This window comes from Meriones unguiculatus, chromosome 3, assembly GCF_030254825.1.
Source record: "Meriones unguiculatus strain TT.TT164.6M chromosome 3, Bangor_MerUng_6.1, whole genome shotgun sequence".
Lineage (NCBI taxonomy): Eukaryota > Metazoa > Chordata > Mammalia > Rodentia > Muridae > Meriones > Meriones unguiculatus.
In genome coordinates this window covers 133673611-133691111 of record NC_083351.1, presented here as the reverse complement: position 1 = coordinate 133691111, position 17501 = coordinate 133673611, and the positions used below count along the sequence as shown (strand labels likewise).

The following is a 17501-nucleotide window of genomic DNA, read 5'->3' as shown; positions in this document are numbered from 1 at the left end:
AGAGAGTGTTAGGTCCCTTAGAAATGTAGTTACAAATGGTTGTGAGGTGCTGTGTGAGTACCGGGAATTGAACCTGGGTCCTCAGAAGAGAAGCTAATGCTCTTAATTGCTGAGACATCTCTCCAGCTCCAACCCCACTTGAGACAGGGTCTTGTCATGTATCCCTGGCTAGTCTTGAACTCACAGAGACCCGCCTGCCTCTGCTTCCTACGTGTTGTTTGCCCTCATGCCTGGCTCACTGATATTTCTATTAATCCCTTGAGAGTTTCATGCCTGCGTTCACTGTGTTGCCGTCATAGCCACATGACTCCTCAGGTCCTCAGCTTCATGGCAGCTTTCCTTTTCTTTTTGTAACTCATCTAGTCCAGTCTGTGCTGCCCATATCCTCACAGGTGGAGCATGGTTGGCCTGCCAGGGCCCACACCCTGCAGGAAAACTGACTCTCCTTCCCCCAACAGCTGAAAAACAGGGGAATTTAAAATGCCTAAGCCTTTGTCACTTTTTGTATATCAATGGTCATAACACTAGCTGCTCCCCTCCCACACAGGTGCTTGTATGGGGCATCAGCAGTCTTGACCCTCATGTTGGTTCTAGTCATCCAGGGCCTGGCGAGGGGCTTGGGCACACTGCTACCATGCAAGCCTGCCGACCTGATTTCAACTCCAGAACCCACGTGAAGGGAGAAGGAGAGAACTGATGCTACAGAAACGTTGTCTGACCCCCACACATGTCACACACACACACACACACACACACACACACACTAATAATAAAACAAAAAGTCTAGGTGTATATATGTGTGTATGTATATGTGTTTGTGTGTATACACATGTGTGTTTATGTGTATTTATGTGCATATTTGTGTATTTGTATTTGTGTCTGTGTGCATGTGTACATGTATGTTTGTGTGTCTGTATGTTTATATGTATATATTTGTGTTTGGGTGTACACATGTGTTTGTGTGTCTGTATGTGTATATGTGTGTGCATATATGTTTGAGTGTATGTGTATGTATCTGTGTATATGTCTATGTATGTGTGTGTGTATGTGTGATATGTGTGTCTCTGTGTGCAGTAGTATAATGTGTGCTTCTTAGTAATTAGAGTTTTCTCCACATAAGAACGGCACCCAAGACTAAGAAGGGGTGGTAGAGTGGAGAGTCCTCCATCCTTCAGGTGGGGCTGCTGTCTTGTGGCGCCGCCGAGGCTGATGGTGCGTAGTACTGTGAGATGCTGCTGGGTGCTGGGAAGCCTGTGGCTTCATGCTCTGGCATAATGGGCTCCTTCTGGATGAGCTCTGACGGTGTGTGTGAGGACGTGCGTGTGGCCTTTCCTGGGTCAGCTGAAAGCACTGGAGTCGTGCCAGCTGGCCTGTAACAATGGATGGGGATGTGGCCCTGCGAAAAGCCCCTGACTGTCGCTTTCTTAGCAAGAGAACAATATTCCCAGGACCGGTCTTGGGACCCTGCACTGTGGCTTGTGGTGCCCAACATGAATAGTACCCTCACTTTCACTTACTCTCCTCTTGAGGTTTGAGCTTAGGCCTGGCTTTGTCTTCCCATTTCGGAGCTTTCCGACTCCTCTGTTTGAGACAAGTGCTCACATCTTACTTGCGTGCAGCCTGGCAGTGCTCCGGTGGTGGCCACTGGCTCCTGCTCTCTCTTCTCCCTCCTCTGCTCCTCTTCCTCCAGCTCCTGATGTTCATCCCCACCACAGTAACTATTATCATCCTCAGAGAGGCACTGGTTTTCCCTATACACTTTCTTGTTTTGTACATTGGGTGTAATGTTTGCTTTTCTGGAAATTATTTATTTCCAAATCCACAGTGGCCCAGGGTCCGTGGCTGTGGAGACAAGTCAGCAGTACCAAATCACTTGATGTGTCTCTGAGGATCTTGGTGGATTTTGTGCAGTTCCAGCCTCCTTGGGTGAAAGGCCTGGAATCATTCCCCTCCTGTACAGCTTCACAGCTTGTAATAAACTACCAGCAGGAGTATTTTGGTAAACTCCAGGGTAGGCACAGAAAGCCTTGGTGACGGCAGCAAGCACCAACAATTGATCCCTGTGTCCTTGTGTTTTGCATTTGTGGATCAATAATACTTTCGGAAAGAAGGGTGAATTGGCACAGAATACAGATGATTTTTTCCTTGTCATTGTTTTCTCAAAAATATAGCTACTATTTATAGGCCCTTATGTTGCATTGGTATTGTCAGCTATTTCGAGATGATTTAAAGCATGCAGGAGGGTGAGCACAGATTATAGGCAGGTAGTACACTGCTTTATACAAAGGGCTGGAGTGCTGGAGGGTATTTATATCCATGGGTGTCTGGGCGCCATTGCCACTGGGAGATAGAAGGACATTTGTGTATGTTTACTGAAATTGAGAAGGCCACTCACACACTGCAAGTACTGTGTTGACTTGGCATCCCATGGGACATTTTTGAATACCTGTCTTTTCTTACTCTTTTCTGTTCACTTAGGGCGTTTGGGGGTGACTCGGTCAGTCAGGGTGACAGCATCTGTCTCTAACTGTGTTGTCCACCCCGTGTGAACTGTGCTGCATGCTTGGACACTTGTCCTGAGGCCACAACCTCCTTAGAATCACTGAGATTGAGTTGTGCAACCAATTTGGCTCTCCTCACGCACTCTCACTTTGCCAAGAACTTTCTGTTTCTTACTTTAATTTTCAGCTCATAACCAAACTTCATTTTGCACACTTAAAGCAGACTGCTTTCCTGCCGAGAACCCTCAGCCATGGCTCGCTAGGGTTTTTATTTCCAGCTGGGAAGTGGACAGCAGTTTCTTTCCTCTGTCCCACTCCCCCACCCAGCCACTATGGTCACTATGGGAATTAGAATAGACCAAGGCCAGCCTGTTTTCCCTAGGAGTGTGAAAGGAAATGCCCACTGGGTATCCATGTGCCCAGCTCTGAGGCTTCAATATCTTTTGGCCACAGAAGAATTTTGTTTTAGATGCTTGAGAGTGAGAGAAAGAGAGAGAGAGAGAAGCCAGGCAACCAGGATGAACTAAAGAGTGTGTATAACACCACAGCCATCCTTCCCTGCTCCGTTAACACAGCTGGGCTACTGCCTCTGTCCCTGGCTGGGCAGTTGGGCTCACTGCCTCTATCCCTGGCTGGGCAGCTGGGTACAGCCCAAAGCTCACACAGTATTGTGGTGAATCTCAGTGTGTCCACTAGCAGGCACATGTGTGATGTGGTGCTGGACACAGGAGAATTGAAACTCCTCTCTCCCTGCCCTTCTGTGGGAGGCAATCTGGCATGTGGACAGTCAAAACAAAACAAATATGAGGCCTCAGAGGTGCAAAAGGCCACACGAGTGGAGGCACAGGCCAAAGAGCTAAGAGTTGGGTGAGCTGGGAGGAGCGTTGCACGGAATACGAAGCATGGGGAGGCATCTGGCAGGACATGGTGGAGGGAAGCCTGAAGAGGACTCAGTGCATGGGCAAAGCCCGCCATTATTATGGAGCAAACGTGTTTGAAGGGTGATTAAGCATCTTCTGGATTGAACTCTAGGAAGACACCAGGCCCCTACATACTGAGAAAGTTCTTCATAGCAGATGGTCTAGTGATCTGGAGACTCTATCTAGTGTTTGGATTTCTGCTCTCTCCTCCTAGGTGGCTGAGCCACTTGCTCTCACCATGTGGTCACATGACTTACCTGTATAAAGGGGGAAAGGCAGACTGGCAGTAGTTGCTGCTGTAATCCACTAATACCATGTTCCACAGGTGCCACATTTCAACAACTGATGTTTAAGCCTGGGCACTAAAACGCAGCAGTCTGGTGCCCACCTCAGAGCCAACTGTGATGGGCAGCTTTCAAGCCCCGGTTTCCTATGCACTAATTTAAACACTCCAGAATTTGTTGTCTGACTTTACTTAGTAAACATTTTGCTAAATGTGCAGGAAGCATCCCTTTCATCCAGTGCAGGTACGCTCTCCCTGGGAGCCCCAATCACCCCACTGTCACCAAGGTGTCACTGCATTCACAGATGCCCAAGTTGACAGTTTTCTGCTCAAACTCCCCAAGTGACAACTGCGATAAGATTTGCTTTTTGAGGTGGCAGCTGGAGCTTTCTTCCATCCCCTCTGCTTCCTCTGGACTCAGCACTTTTCCTTTTTGCTCGGGATAAATTGCAGTTGATTTAAATGTTCTGCAGATCCTTGCCATTTTATGGCTGATTGCTTCTGAGTAATAGGAGGAACATGTGTACATCTTGGCTGTGAATACATCTGAGTGGGTTCTAAGCCAATGGTACAAAAGCTGCCCTTCCAAGCCCCTCTCCTGCCCTTCCTTTTCATGAGACCAAGGCGAAGATTCTCAACCAGCAAACAGCAGAATTTGGATGGTAGGGCCTATCCGCTCTTCCCTTTTTCCTGCTTCCAGCTGCACCCTCACTTCTGAGATGGAAGCCGCCTTGCTCTCGCCCTGTTCAGTGCTGCTTGAGCACGGCGCTGACAAAGTTTCCTCAGAGTTGTTTTTGGTGAAGGGGCCGATTTCACTGAAACCACCATGCACCATGGGAATGCTGCAAATGCTTTCAGAATGTCACATTGTCAAAATATCTATATTTCGGGCTCATAAGCTAGACAGCTCGTTTGGCTGCTAAACCCACAAGATGTTCAGCCATTTGTTGTGGTCTAAAAACTTTTCCCCTCGCTGGAAGAAAATAATCATCTATTGTTTCATATCATCTTGAGGTCCCTTTCTTGAGTTTTGTATTTTGTTTTTTGGGTTTTTTTTTTTTTTTTTTTACTTTTTTTTTTGTTTAGCATTGAAAAGTAGAACTCAGAAGGTCCCACGAAGCACATTGAACCTCTTACGACCAGTTCTTAGAAAAGAAGGCATGTTTCCTATGAAGGTCTCTATATGAAACCGAGTTTGCAGTGCTTGGTAGAATCTCTTTAATCTGTCAACAGTGCATAAGAAAAGGGGAGACTGACTTGTATTTGTAGAGGCATGGGGAGATGGAAATCAGTGTCTAGGACCCTACTAACAGCTGGGTATTAGAGCAGTTTGGTATCCACCTCACTCATTTCTATTTCACCAAGCACGTGGAGTTGAATTCCACTTTTTTTGTGTGCGAAGAACATCCCCGGAGGCAAACTGAAGACTACAGAGGGCACTTCAGGTTGAGGAGGGAGTGGCAAAGGTGGCTGAGGTCTGAGCAATTGCCAGTGGGTAGAGGATGGCATCCGTCATCTAGAGGAGTAACTTCTACTTCCTGATGCTCGTGGATCCATGAGCATGGAGAGGCTTCTTCAGGAAAATGACAAACAGAAGCAAAGAAGAAGTGCCATGGCTCCTGTGGCAAACACTTGGGTGTTGGCAGGCTCTTGAGCTTCTGTGTCATTAAACCCACAGAAAGGAAAGACTGCGCTGGTAGTCTGCCCTGCTATCTAAAATCGAGTGTGTTCCCGCACTGAGTGTTTGGGAGAACGAGGACCTTGAATCAAAATTTTATTTGGGGATAGAGTCTTCTATTTTCACCATCCAGTCCCTTCTGTGTTCATTGGCAAGCCTGACGTCCTTATATTAATCTTATTGTGGGAAGGAATTCAAGACCTGCCCTTTTCCACACTTGCAGGAGTAACTGAGGAGTTTGGTTGACAATTTGGCCGGCTCATGCTCTGGGGCCATGATTTACTCTTAACTGAGCTTCGTTAGTGTTCGCCTGGAGGCAAAAGCAGTAGAAATAAGATGAGTCAGGTAGAAAGGAGAGCTAACCACTGTCCCACACTCCCCCTAACCTCTCCGGGTTGTGATTAAACCTACAAATGGTGCTTGATGTCAGAACCCAGTTCTGAAAAGTTCTGGAAAGGCAAGAGCAATGGATGACACAGAAATTGCACACCATAAACTCTTCAGCACTATTTTAAAATACTACACACCGGTGTGGTATTACTTAAATTACTCTTCTGGAGGCAGCTGACATCCGCACTTGGCAAATCAGACACCAGCTGGAGGAAGATGGAGTGTCTGAGGGGCTGGACTTGGAGTATTCTTTCAGGGATGAGGGCTTCTAGTGATGTGCCATCTACTTTGCCGCTTGGGAACGTGGTGCCGATTCACGCAGATTTCTGAGAACTTTCCGTGTTCCTGCTTCCTCCCCACTGCCATGTTTAGAGAGAGCCTGCACTATCTTTGCTTTCTTACATGGTGGGGTGGACTCAGAATTTCTGGGCTGGATGGCAGCAGTACCATAGGATGCTGTAGGGGCTTGGAAAGAGGGCAGTAAAGAGGGCAGGAGAGCGGAACCTGTGTTATCATCTTGTTGGGAAACTTAGCAGGATAATTGGAGCACAGTGTTTAGAAGAGAAGCTGCCATAGAGATCACTAGTTGTTAAATTCTGTACATATTCCTTCTCCATCTGTAGGGCAATGAGGTGTTTGAAGTCAAGGAACGCTACATTCCTTATCTTGTATCATGTATTATAGGGTTGACATTTCCACCTCTGTACAATGTTCTCTATTAGTTAATAATAATATGGCCTATGTAATATACAAATATAGCTATGACTCTTCTATGTCATATATTCATATAACATATGCAATGTTTTACATGTTTCAATGCTGTCTATTAGGCTATATAATGAACACTACATTTATAGGTATATCATGACTTACAGTATGGTACATACTTAAATTTAGGTGATATTAGGATTCCCGAGAAAATTATCTAGATTGTTGTATTGCCCAACCATCTAGGTTTTGGCTCAGTTCTTGAGTAACGAGTCAGTTAACTTTGAAATAATTTGATGAAATTAAGAAAGTAAAGAGACTAGATGACTAGAAATGTTGCCGGATCCAATCGCCAATGTAAGAAAATATTTAAGAATTCTCCAAGGATTGTTTATACCGTGTTCAGATTTCTCCTCTTATGTTAAGCTGCTAATGTCTGATAGAATTGGTGGTAGATCTGTGTGCATTGAAGTTTTTTTGCATTACTTTCTCACATTTTATGTATCATATAAATCGGTTTTGAGTTTAAAACTAAGTTGCTCAATAATGTCATGCCAATATTATCCCACCTTGTGTTGTTATTATGTATTGCCTTGCATTTGAAAGCATATTCCATGCTGTGTTTTATTTTGATTTAGTATGTTCTTTTTAAAGTGACTATGTTTGCATGTGAATGTCTGTTGATTTTTCTTTTGAGCATGACTTATGTTTCGTTTTGTGTTTCTTTTAGGTTTTGTTTTGTTTCATAAGATCCCTCTGGATGGGTAGCTGAGATAAAGAAAAAGACAAAGGAAGGGGCTGTGGTGCTTGGTGCTTGATGCCCTGTAAGACGGAGTCTTGGGACTGCTGTTGCTTATCCCAGGAGGTGCCGCTTATCTGGGGGTGTCTGGTGGAAATGGGTATTCTCGGAGGATGCCTGCAGCCTGCTTGTTGTGAGCTGTGATTGGGGAACCCCAAGGCAGAGGCAGGTCTCAGGCAGCTAAGAAGCAGCAGCAGAACACACTTAAATTCATCTTCTGTTCTTACAATAGTTCAAATATAGAATCGAAGTGAAATCTCATTGGATTATTGCCTCTCCTGGAAAGTGTGCTGTTTGACTATACTGGAAATGTGCTGACATTAATTGCTTCTGTTTATTAAAGGTGATTTGCAAATTAAAAAGCTATGCATCTATCTATCATCTATCTAGCTATTGATTGGTCATCTGTCTATCATCTACCTATCTGTCTGTCTGTCTGTCTATTATCATTGATCATCTATCTTTATCTAAAGTCATAGCAAGTTCTAAGTGCACACTAAAAGTCTAATCCATGAGTAATACCTACTTCAGCAACATTTTCTGTTCTCTAATCCTTACTGACTTCTATGATTTCCACCTACAACCTTAGTGACTAAAAGTGTGAAGGACACACACACCATTGCTTTGGGGACTTTGTGATGTCATTAAAAGGTTTATTGTTTTGCCGGCAGCAAAGATCCAAACTTTTAGCTTAGGTGTTAGAGCACATAATGCTAACGGTTGCTTCAGAGTCCACCAGCTGCTAGAATGAAGCAGCAGCAGGAACTGTGAGGCCAGGCATGTGGACTTAGATTAACCATGCTCTGAGAATAGCTAATGGTAGAATATATGCATACAGGGAATTATAATTTTGACCCCTTTTATTGCCCTCTGAACCACCTGCCTTTTAGAAGTTTGCCTAGTGAGGGGGCCTCAGGTTTCATGCTGTTTGCATTATAGAAGCGCAGTTTTTCTAGTGTGAATAGGCCTGCAAGCAGAATGGCTGGCCCGCTGTGAGCAGGAGAGCTCTGTCTAAGGATAGTCCCCCTGGAGCAAGCTGCCCTACTGCTGTTTTTTCAGGTCCAGGAAAGCTTGTCCTGACCTCAGCAGCAAAGAGGTGGGTGGCGGGCTGCTAATGAATGCTTTATAGCGTTCCTCCTCAGTGCTGAGCGTCCCCAACCATGCCCCACTTTACTCTGACCTACACACCCCTCTTTCATTCACTTTGTCATCGCTGTGACCTTTGTGGGCTCCTCCATCCCATCTGCACTAGGCAGCAGTTTTGTCCATCCTCTACACTCCTTTCATAGCCAGGCTGGGACACGTCACTTAAAAAATGGCCCTCGGCTTTATTACATGTGCACATCCAAGGCATAGCTGCAGTGGAAACTTATGAACACCCCTTTTTCTTTAGGGTTAGTTTATCTTTAAAATTGTCTAGGTTTTTCTTTTAACAGTCCTAGCTTGTTTGGGAACTATTTTCCATCCTCTGTAAGCGTAGCATCAATCTTAATAAACTGGAACCTATTTATGCCTCCCACGAGAAGGCGAATCCTGTGGTGTTCTATCCTGAGCCTCTATGGTTGTTCACCTCAGCCTGTGGCTTACAGTGTTTGCCTTGGAAATCCACGCCTGTGCCTAAGAAGGCCCGAGGCTTCCACAGACCTCAAGGTGCACGGTGGGTCTCAGCACAGAGGCCTCTGGGTCCTGGGCACTCCCACAGCTCAGCTTGCTGCTGCTAAGTGACAGCTCCTGTCACTACTGAGATTTCTGTCTTCCCCAAAGGTGTTGGCTTACCAAAAGGCCAGCTAATAGCAGAAATCTTGACCCCTGAAAGGAAAATGAAATTCAAACTGCCAGCCAGGCAGGGGCTCAGTGCAGCAAACAGTCTAAAATATCGGCCATTTGGCACCAAAAAAAAAAAAAAAAAAAAAAAAAAGTACAAAAAAAACTAAACAAAACAAAAAAAACTCTAAACCTTTAGCTTTTATGTTTTTTCATGGAGCCATAAAAGGATGATGGATTCTTTAAAGATTATTTTATAATTTTCTCAGATCAGAAAGAAAAAAAAGCAATAATACCAGTTAACATGTAGGAGAAATGCAATGAATGTTTTTTCATTGTTTTATTTTAAGATGTAAAGTGGTGGACAGAAAAGGCGATTTAATATATCAAAGATGACTTGGCATCTTCCAGGGGACAGCAGGCTATAAGAAAATTGTTTTATGTGATTCCTGTGTTCTTTGCTTTTTTTTTTTAACCCCCCAAAGACTGCCATCAGCAACAAAGCTTTTCTATTCTTTTCCTTTTATCTTTGGCTTTCTTTGGTCCCCCAGAAGAAATCGGCTCTTGGAGAATTCATGGTGGTGTGTTTTATTTTTACAGCATTAGGAAGGGAGAAGAGGCATTTTTGGCTGGAATTAGGTCTGTGGCTCTCTGGCAGCAATTGGGTATTGCAGTGCCAGGCAAGTGGTCTAGGTGAGCCAGCACCTGCCTACCCCAGAAGCGGCTGTCACCCAGCCAACTGTGCCCCAGGGAACAAGGACCCAAGTTTCCAAATCTTCTTATTCTGTAAGGAAGATGTGAAACCTGGATTTTTATGTGAGGCATCCCTATTTTTAAAGAGTTGGCTCAGTTATTTTTAAAACATTATGTAGGCCAACAAAGCCTGCCTGTGGGCTGCCAGTTTGCTTGTTCTGTCTTAGACAGAGTCATTGTTCCCCACTGTATCTGTCTGTCTTTCCCTGCAAACTCCCTTTCTCCCTGCCTACCAGTGACAGCTGCATTAAGCAAGTTGTGACATGAACTTCGGAAGACACACACCTATCTGTGACCCTGTGACTCCCACCTCTCTGGGACCTCAGGCCCTGTCACCCAGCTAGGTCGTTCTTACAGTTCTCAACATGCTCCAAGTGCCGAGGTACCCTGGGTCCTAGAGAGCTCTTCCTTCTGCCTTATCTGACACAGATCCCTTCCCTCCAGGGCCCATGTCTTCTGGACTCACAAGGGAGCAGAATGAGATGAGAGTGTCCACTCTCCCCACAATCTTCATGGTGTCCCAAGTGGACTGATATAGCCCTTGGTAACTAGAAAACAGACACACCATCTCAAAGAGATACAGCTCCATGCTTGTTGACCCAGAGTGGATGGGGTCTCTGAGGCCCTCTTAGACAGTTGAGATGGAGTAAGACACAGCCTCTGACATCACAGGATTTCAACCTGAGGTGTGACAACAGCCAGCATAAAAAAAGTCCTGAGGCTGAAGGGGGGCATGAACCCCAGTGTGCCTTACAGACAGTCAGTTCAGGAGTTCTCTCTCCCAGGCCCCCAGTTTCAACCTTCCCCACAGCAAAGGAAAACAACATGTTCTGCTTAAGGCTCCTTACTCTTCCGGATCCTGAATTAAGCTCAGAACAGTCTTGAAGCCTGTTCTCAGAGACCACACTTACACAGGGGGTTGCAGAGTAAGCAGCTGACAGAGCATGTGGCTGGAATACAGTTTCAGGGCATGCTGGGTGAGAGAGAACAGGGCAGAGGGTACTTGCTTGCTCCCACCACACACACACACACACACACACACACACACACACACACACACTCACATGACTTTTTAAACTGACCCCATGATAAACTGAGAATGTTTTCTGGTTTTCTTGGCTGCTTTGCATAACTATAACACCCTCAACTCTCTATTTTTCTCTTGCAAACTAGACTCTCAATCCTGTGCTGACTCCTCTCTCCGTGAGGGGGTGATTCACACCTCCACCTGCTTTGATACATGCTGTCTAGAATTCCTCCCTTTGTTTTGATCTCATTCTTTCACACTCTAATTGGAACTCACTTCGTCTTGTTTGGTCTAGACTTGTGGGGAGGGCTCTGTTGAAGGGAGTGATTCCATGGGGCTCAGGAGGTGGCTGCCTCCAGCTGTGTGGGCTGTGCCAGCCATTCTGCTTTATGATGACAGAGCTGCTGGGATCCTGAAGCTCAGCAGATCTGACTCCAAGGAATCTCCTACAGAGGCTGCCCCTTCCTCTGCATACCCTCGATGCTTGGCAATCTTTCAAGTTTACCTAAGGGCACGTGGGACAGCTGAGGACTCTCCTGAATTTCAATTGCCGTGGGATGAGTGCTGCTAGGTTTAAATTAGGTTGACAGGATTCCCAGCCCAGAAAAGTTAGATGGCAGTTTTTGCCTGACAGAGGAAGCTTCCCAGTGTGGATAACCATTTCCTTGTTCTGGTGTTCAGGGACAAAGGGACCTCCCAGCTATTTGAACATGACACAAGATCATTCACTCTGCATTTAATCTGGACTCACATTTCAGGGAAGCCAGTGATACTGAAGCAACTCCCAACCCCACCCTACAATCCACTGTGTTTGGAGTCTTAGTTTTCTGTGGGGGTGGAGGGGAGAATGTATAAGAAACAACAAAAAAAAAAAGAACCAGAAATTTCCCACCAACTTAAATTTAGCCAATGCATTTGTGAACTAACTCACAAACAAGAGATGCTCAAAAAAGATATGTCCTTGGGTTTCACCCCAATTGGGTTCAAATCCATTTGCTGGAATCCAGAGGCAGCCCGTGATTCACTTTAATGCCTGTTTTTTTCCTTCTATAATATTCTGGGTTTTCAAGTCTCCTTTTCCACATTTCCTGTAAACACTGCATCTCATTTTTTTTTTTTTTAAGATTTTACTTTTAAGTGCTGTTTTAACAATGTGGCTAGACTATAAATGTACTTGCTGAATTCATCCATTTCTTTAACAAGCCAATAAAGTTTTATAATTCATTTCCATGTGTCCTGTGTTCTCTGTAGATCATGCCCCCTCTCCTGTCCCCAAACACATATCATCAATCCCATGCCATTCAGGGCTGAAAATGTTAGGGGTGGGGGAAAATGTCATCTAGGACAAGTCATCACTGGGGAGCCGCACTGACACTTTCATCAGTAAGGACTGCACACATAAGAGGCATGGTGTGTGATTCTTGTCTTAGAATCATTTTCATTGGTCAAAAGGTATCCGGCACAGAGTACATAAGGAAACTTTGTGGGTTTTATTTTTCTTCCAACTAAACTTTTATGTTTTTTAGAGGAGACTTTTGAAGTTGACCCCAGTGAGAGGGCACACAGCAGCCTGTCAGTTTATATGCTATGGGACCTGTGCTCAGATACACCCGAGCAGCTTGTGGCATAGGAAGGAGAGTACAAGGGTGATCATGACCGGGAGACAGGACCAGGTATGGGCTGTCAGCCTGCATTTCATGTCTCTGTCTCAATGATAGTCTCATCAGGCCAAAAATAAGATTTAAACAACTACATCTTGGACTTACTTGAGCCTACCACTGCCTTCTGGTTACCTGGAAGGGGTATTGATGCTGTTTGAGCAGTGTTTAATGTGGGGTAATTTTACAGTCAGAAGCAGATCTACCCAGGCCTTAAGGGACGGTGAGGATAGTTAAGGAGTATCGGTTTTACAAATATGTGCTAAGCAGTATTCCACATGTTTCCAAGGTCTCCTAGCAGCTCTATGGAGCTTGCCCAAACAGTCCCGTTTCCATAGTTTAAAGCGCTCACCCTTCTGGCCTTAGCAACTGGGCAGAGATTATTCCTGACAAAGGTGAGTTGTCAGGTTAGCCAGTCACTGGGAAAGGTGTCTGCTCCCAGGGTCCGAAGCCCTCAGGTGTCTGTGTCACCGAAGACCTCTTGCAGATCTTGGCATGTGAGTGTGGCCTGGTGGGAAAGCCAGCAGCTGCTTCTCCGTTTTACCTTAGGAAGCAGGTTCCGTCAAGAGCTTTTGGGTGCTAATCACCTCATGAGAATCCAGGGCGTGTTTGCATTGTGCGCTGGACCTGACGGTGGACTTGCTGGTTTTGACCAGTGTCATCAAGCATTTTTGCTCATCGCTCTTGACTTTTATCCCTTCTCATCTCCCTAGAGCAGTGTTCATTATCTAATGAGTTATCCCAAGAGAAATCACCTCAGCAGGGCTGCCGTGTGATGGGACGGATGTTAAAGGACATACCCAGCTACCTCCAGGGACCTCCACACAGCAGGACCAGAGTGGCACAAAATGCCTGGGTGCTGCTCTCGGCCTCTGCAGCACGGAGAAGCAGAACAGGCCTTCCAGCCTGTGGTCACATGGAACACACACACACACACACACACACACACACACACACATTCTGGCAACCAGGGATTGGGAGAGACTGCCAAGGGCATATGCTAATTTTCCAGTCATTTGGTCAAGTCCACCTCACAAGCCACAAGCTCTCAGAGCCTGTGTTTACTGAATTAAAATCCTTGCCCAACCACAAGCTAATAAGCAGTGAGTTTTTTTCCCTCCTTCTGATATTTTTATTATGTTTCCAAGGAGGGAAGAAGAAACATCTCTTGTATTTATTTTCCACCATTTTATCTCTTTTTAATAATCCTTATCAAACTGTAATCCGTTCCAAAGCCCTGTTAGATAAAAATGCAGGCTATGCTGTTTGCTATGGAGAATAGCATTGAACCTCAGGTAAGTTCATGCAGCGGTATTAGCCAACACCCTGGTTTTAGGGAGGCCAACACAGTTCTACCTTCTGATGGAGACCAGAGCGCACCTCCCCTAAGAAGCTTCTGACTTTGAGAAAGACTCCCCAAACAGGTGTTTTCTTTTGTACTGCTGACAGGGTCCATGATTTGGGGGAGTTGCATCACCTCCCCAGCGCCTGACCAATGGGCACGTCAGCAGATCTTAGTATAGAAGGGTAGCTGGACATGCCTGGCACTCCCTGTGATGGAAGACCCTCCCTTTCAGGAGCACTCTAGAGGCCTGTCGGTGTTGCTTTGCCGCTCCTGCCCTTCCAGGGCTCATGTTTTCTAGTGTTCAACCATGTCTAGAGGTGGTAAAGGTGGCCACCGTCATCATTCTTGGTGCCTCATCCTTGTCCCTTGAACTCGCTCATACCTCACCCCTCCACGCTGTGCCTCGGTCTTTTCCTTTAAGCAGCAAGAGTGAGATGGGGTGCCTCAACGTAACAGTAATTAGAACACTGGCCAAATTCTTCATTTGGTCTTTATATCAGGTCTCTTCAAGATCTAGGGTCAAATGCTCGTGAGACATGGGACTAGTCTCCGGGCGATGACACCAGACTACCAGCACCAAGCAGGTGCCACCCTTGTCCTCATGGGCGACAGTGCGCGTGATGTTTATAATCTGCTGCTTCTGTTTCCATCACTTACACATGAGACAAGAATGACTCACGAAGCCAAGGAACTTGTGAGGGCCTGGGTTAGACTGTCTGTGTGAAGCCCTGCTCTGACAGGCCCTCAGCCACCTGCGACCTCTGATACGTTTGCTAGAGGTCATCTTAGCTCTGTGCAAACGGATGTGATGTACCTCTACTCTTTTAACTTATTTCCTCCCCCAACACTTTTATTTTTCTTAAGAAATAATTTGCTCTACTTTCCTCTCACTCCCCTTCTATCTGGGACTCACACCCCAAATACACTTCTTTATCTTTCCTTTAATTTTTATGCATTAGAAAATTTAACTTGGTTGTATGGAATCACAGGGGCTGTGGTCTGTGTATGAGAAAGAAAAAGAGAGAGATAAATTAAGTTCCAGTGACAGCACAGTAATACTCTCACCTGCACAAACACACTCACGCACACACATGTACACACCCATGGCTCTTGTGCACTATTCTTTTTGACTAAATTGGATTTAAAAACAGTGCATAGACCATTCCACCTAATTGTCTCCACAGTGCTCCCAGATGGTTAAAAAGTAAAAACCTCCCCATGTCATATTTTTTACTTTTTGTTTTTACTTTCTTATAAATAGCAAGAATTTTTGCTGAGAAGAAATTATTATAAATCCCACAAGGTTGGTGTTCTGTTCTGGATTCCAAAATGTAAAGATTGAGTGGATTTCAAATTTGGCAAGCTCTCTGACTTGGCAGATGCTCTGGTCCTTATTTATGGCAGCTTGGAAACTTCCACTTCCCGGGGCTTATAAATGATGCTGCTGATTTCGTCTCCCTTTTCTATCTTGATGTGAATTATGAAATAACCAGCCCGAAGACTTCCTTTTAATGTCAACCCTTTTAAGAGAGAAGGGGGGGAGGGGAAGAGTGAGAAAAGAAGAAGGAGAGGAGAATGGGAGAAGGAGGGAGGGGGAGAGAGGAAGGGAGATGAGAGAGAGATGGGAGGAGAGAGAGAGAAAGAGAGAGAGCAAGAGAGCGAGAGAGAGGGAGAGGGAAGGAGAAAGAGAACCAACGCACTGATCTCTGTATTCTTAATGTATCTTGGTATGAGATATACTTCACACAGAAAGTTCACTTTCCTTTTTGTGTCACCTGATGAAATGAGAAACTGGAAATGTTGAGGGTTAAGACAGAGGTGATGACAACTCCACAGCCTTCACCATGGTCACAAAAGATTTACTGACCGGAAGTTCTCCAAGGAGTGTCTATCACCCTCCTACCTGCCAGTCTGAAGACAGAAGACAGACTGTCAGAGAGCTTTCCAACATCACAAACAGGCAATGGGGTCCCTCCACTCCAATTCTCTTGTGGGAACAACTAAGAGGTGGTCTTCCTCTTTCCTCACCCTCCTCTTCCTCTTTCCCTCAATCCCGTCCTCAGTTCGATGAGGCCCACTCACCCACTGTTCTCTTTTGGGGAGTGCCCCTCTCTGGCCTGTAGTAAGCACATTGAAGCAGGGGCCTCCATGAAGACATGGAGCAGACAGATTGGCCAAGCACACACAATAGCCATTGCTTTTGGCTTTTTTTTGTTTTTGTTTTGGTCTTGCTTTGCAGCCCAGGTTGGCTTGCAGCTCATAGCAATCCACCTGCCTCCCCCTCAGATGCACCTGGCCTGATAATGAGAGCTTTCCGCGGGCAAATGTGTGTGGTGTGACAACAAGATACAGTCATATTCATTCAGATTTTCACGGGGAGAAACTTACTGAATGGGAAGCCAAGGAAATCTGCAAGAGGCCCAAACTGCAAACTGGGAAGGCTCCTCACCTCAGAGTGTGAGAGCAGGACAAGAGGTTAGGTTTCCCAGGATGGCCCTTCTGTCTTATTCCTGTCACTCTTAGTTCCTGGCATTGAAGCAGCCTGGGAAAAGCTTAGGCCCTGCAGATAAGGTCTGGATGGAGAGCACAGCCGCTCAGACTCCTGTGAGGGGCACCCCTGAAGCTCTTGTGTTGAATGTGCTGACTTTTCTGGGCTCTGCTTCACAGCTGAGCTAGTTATCGGCAGCTCTCATGTCTGCAAAACACACATGCTACCAGGACAGCACCCACACCTTCCGTGTTGGACCCCTGGTCCCCATGCACCCCGGAATCCCTGCTTCCTTCAGTGACCCACTGTCAAACTCATTGGTTACAAAAGCTTCAGCTGAAGCCATTCTGTACCACAGACATGGTTCAGAAAAGTCATCAATTTGAATTGTTTAACATGTCCGTTTTGAGCCGTAGGCGCCCTTAGCGCTCTGAGATGGGTTTGTTCAGCTGGCCTCCTTGCTAAAGCCACAAGCGATTCTCTTTCCTGTTGGGTTCCTCATCAAACAAACTTCCTGTCGCAGCCGCCCTCACTATTGGCTCATGCTCTTTTCAGGAGAGTGTCTGTGGAGATGTTTATCAGTACCTTGCCAGGCCAGTGAAAGCGATGGAGAAGAGCAGACCTATCCACCTTCATAGACGATAGCCCTCTCTCCAGGGGATTGCTTTATACAGAAATGATGCCTATAAACTAGACTGAGTGCTTTCTATGTGCTACAGGGTTGACCGAACACTCAGAAACTTGAGAGAGCTGGAGGGACCCTGAGCCTATGTGAAAGACTCATAAAGACTGATTCAGGGCCCAGGGCAGAGCCATTCCAGCTCCAGCCCTGATTTCAGTATTGGAATGCAGGCTTTGGGGGAAAATAAATTAGATTTTTCAAGCTGAAAGGAGATGTAGGATTTGGTGTGAGATTCCCCTGTTTCTAAATGTTGGCAAGGCCCATGAAGTTTTGTACAATCCCCAGCAGCCAAACAAAACCATCTTTCTGCCAAATCATGGTTGTTGAGACCCTGCTGGACAGTGGGCCTGTGCTGGACAGCGTGAGAGGAGGGGTGTGTGTCTCAGGTCGGACTTCTTGAAAGCTGATGCTGAGGTGGGGAGTCAATCCCAGCGCTTTACTAGAGTGTGCCTGGGAAAGACAGAGGGGCCAGGGCAGAGAAACAGGGTGTGATGTGAGACAGCCT

At 45.9% G+C, this 17501-nt stretch overlaps 1 protein-coding gene across 7 annotated transcripts in view; it reads left to right on the top strand.

The window, feature by feature from the left end:
• Positions 1-17501, top strand: part of Ntrk2 (neurotrophic receptor tyrosine kinase 2) — a 325590-nt gene that overhangs the window by 122143 nt on the left and 185946 nt on the right. The window contains exon 14 of one of the 7 annotated variants that reach the window (XM_060380562.1): positions 7211-12047. The exons of the other annotated variants lie outside the window; for them this stretch is intronic. Coding sequence (XP_060236545.1) covers positions 7211-7248 — 38 coding nt within the window. The 3' untranslated portion in view covers positions 7249-12047. Of the gene's footprint in view, positions 1-7210; positions 12048-17501 lie in introns of those variants that run through there. 7 annotated transcript variants of the gene reach the window in all.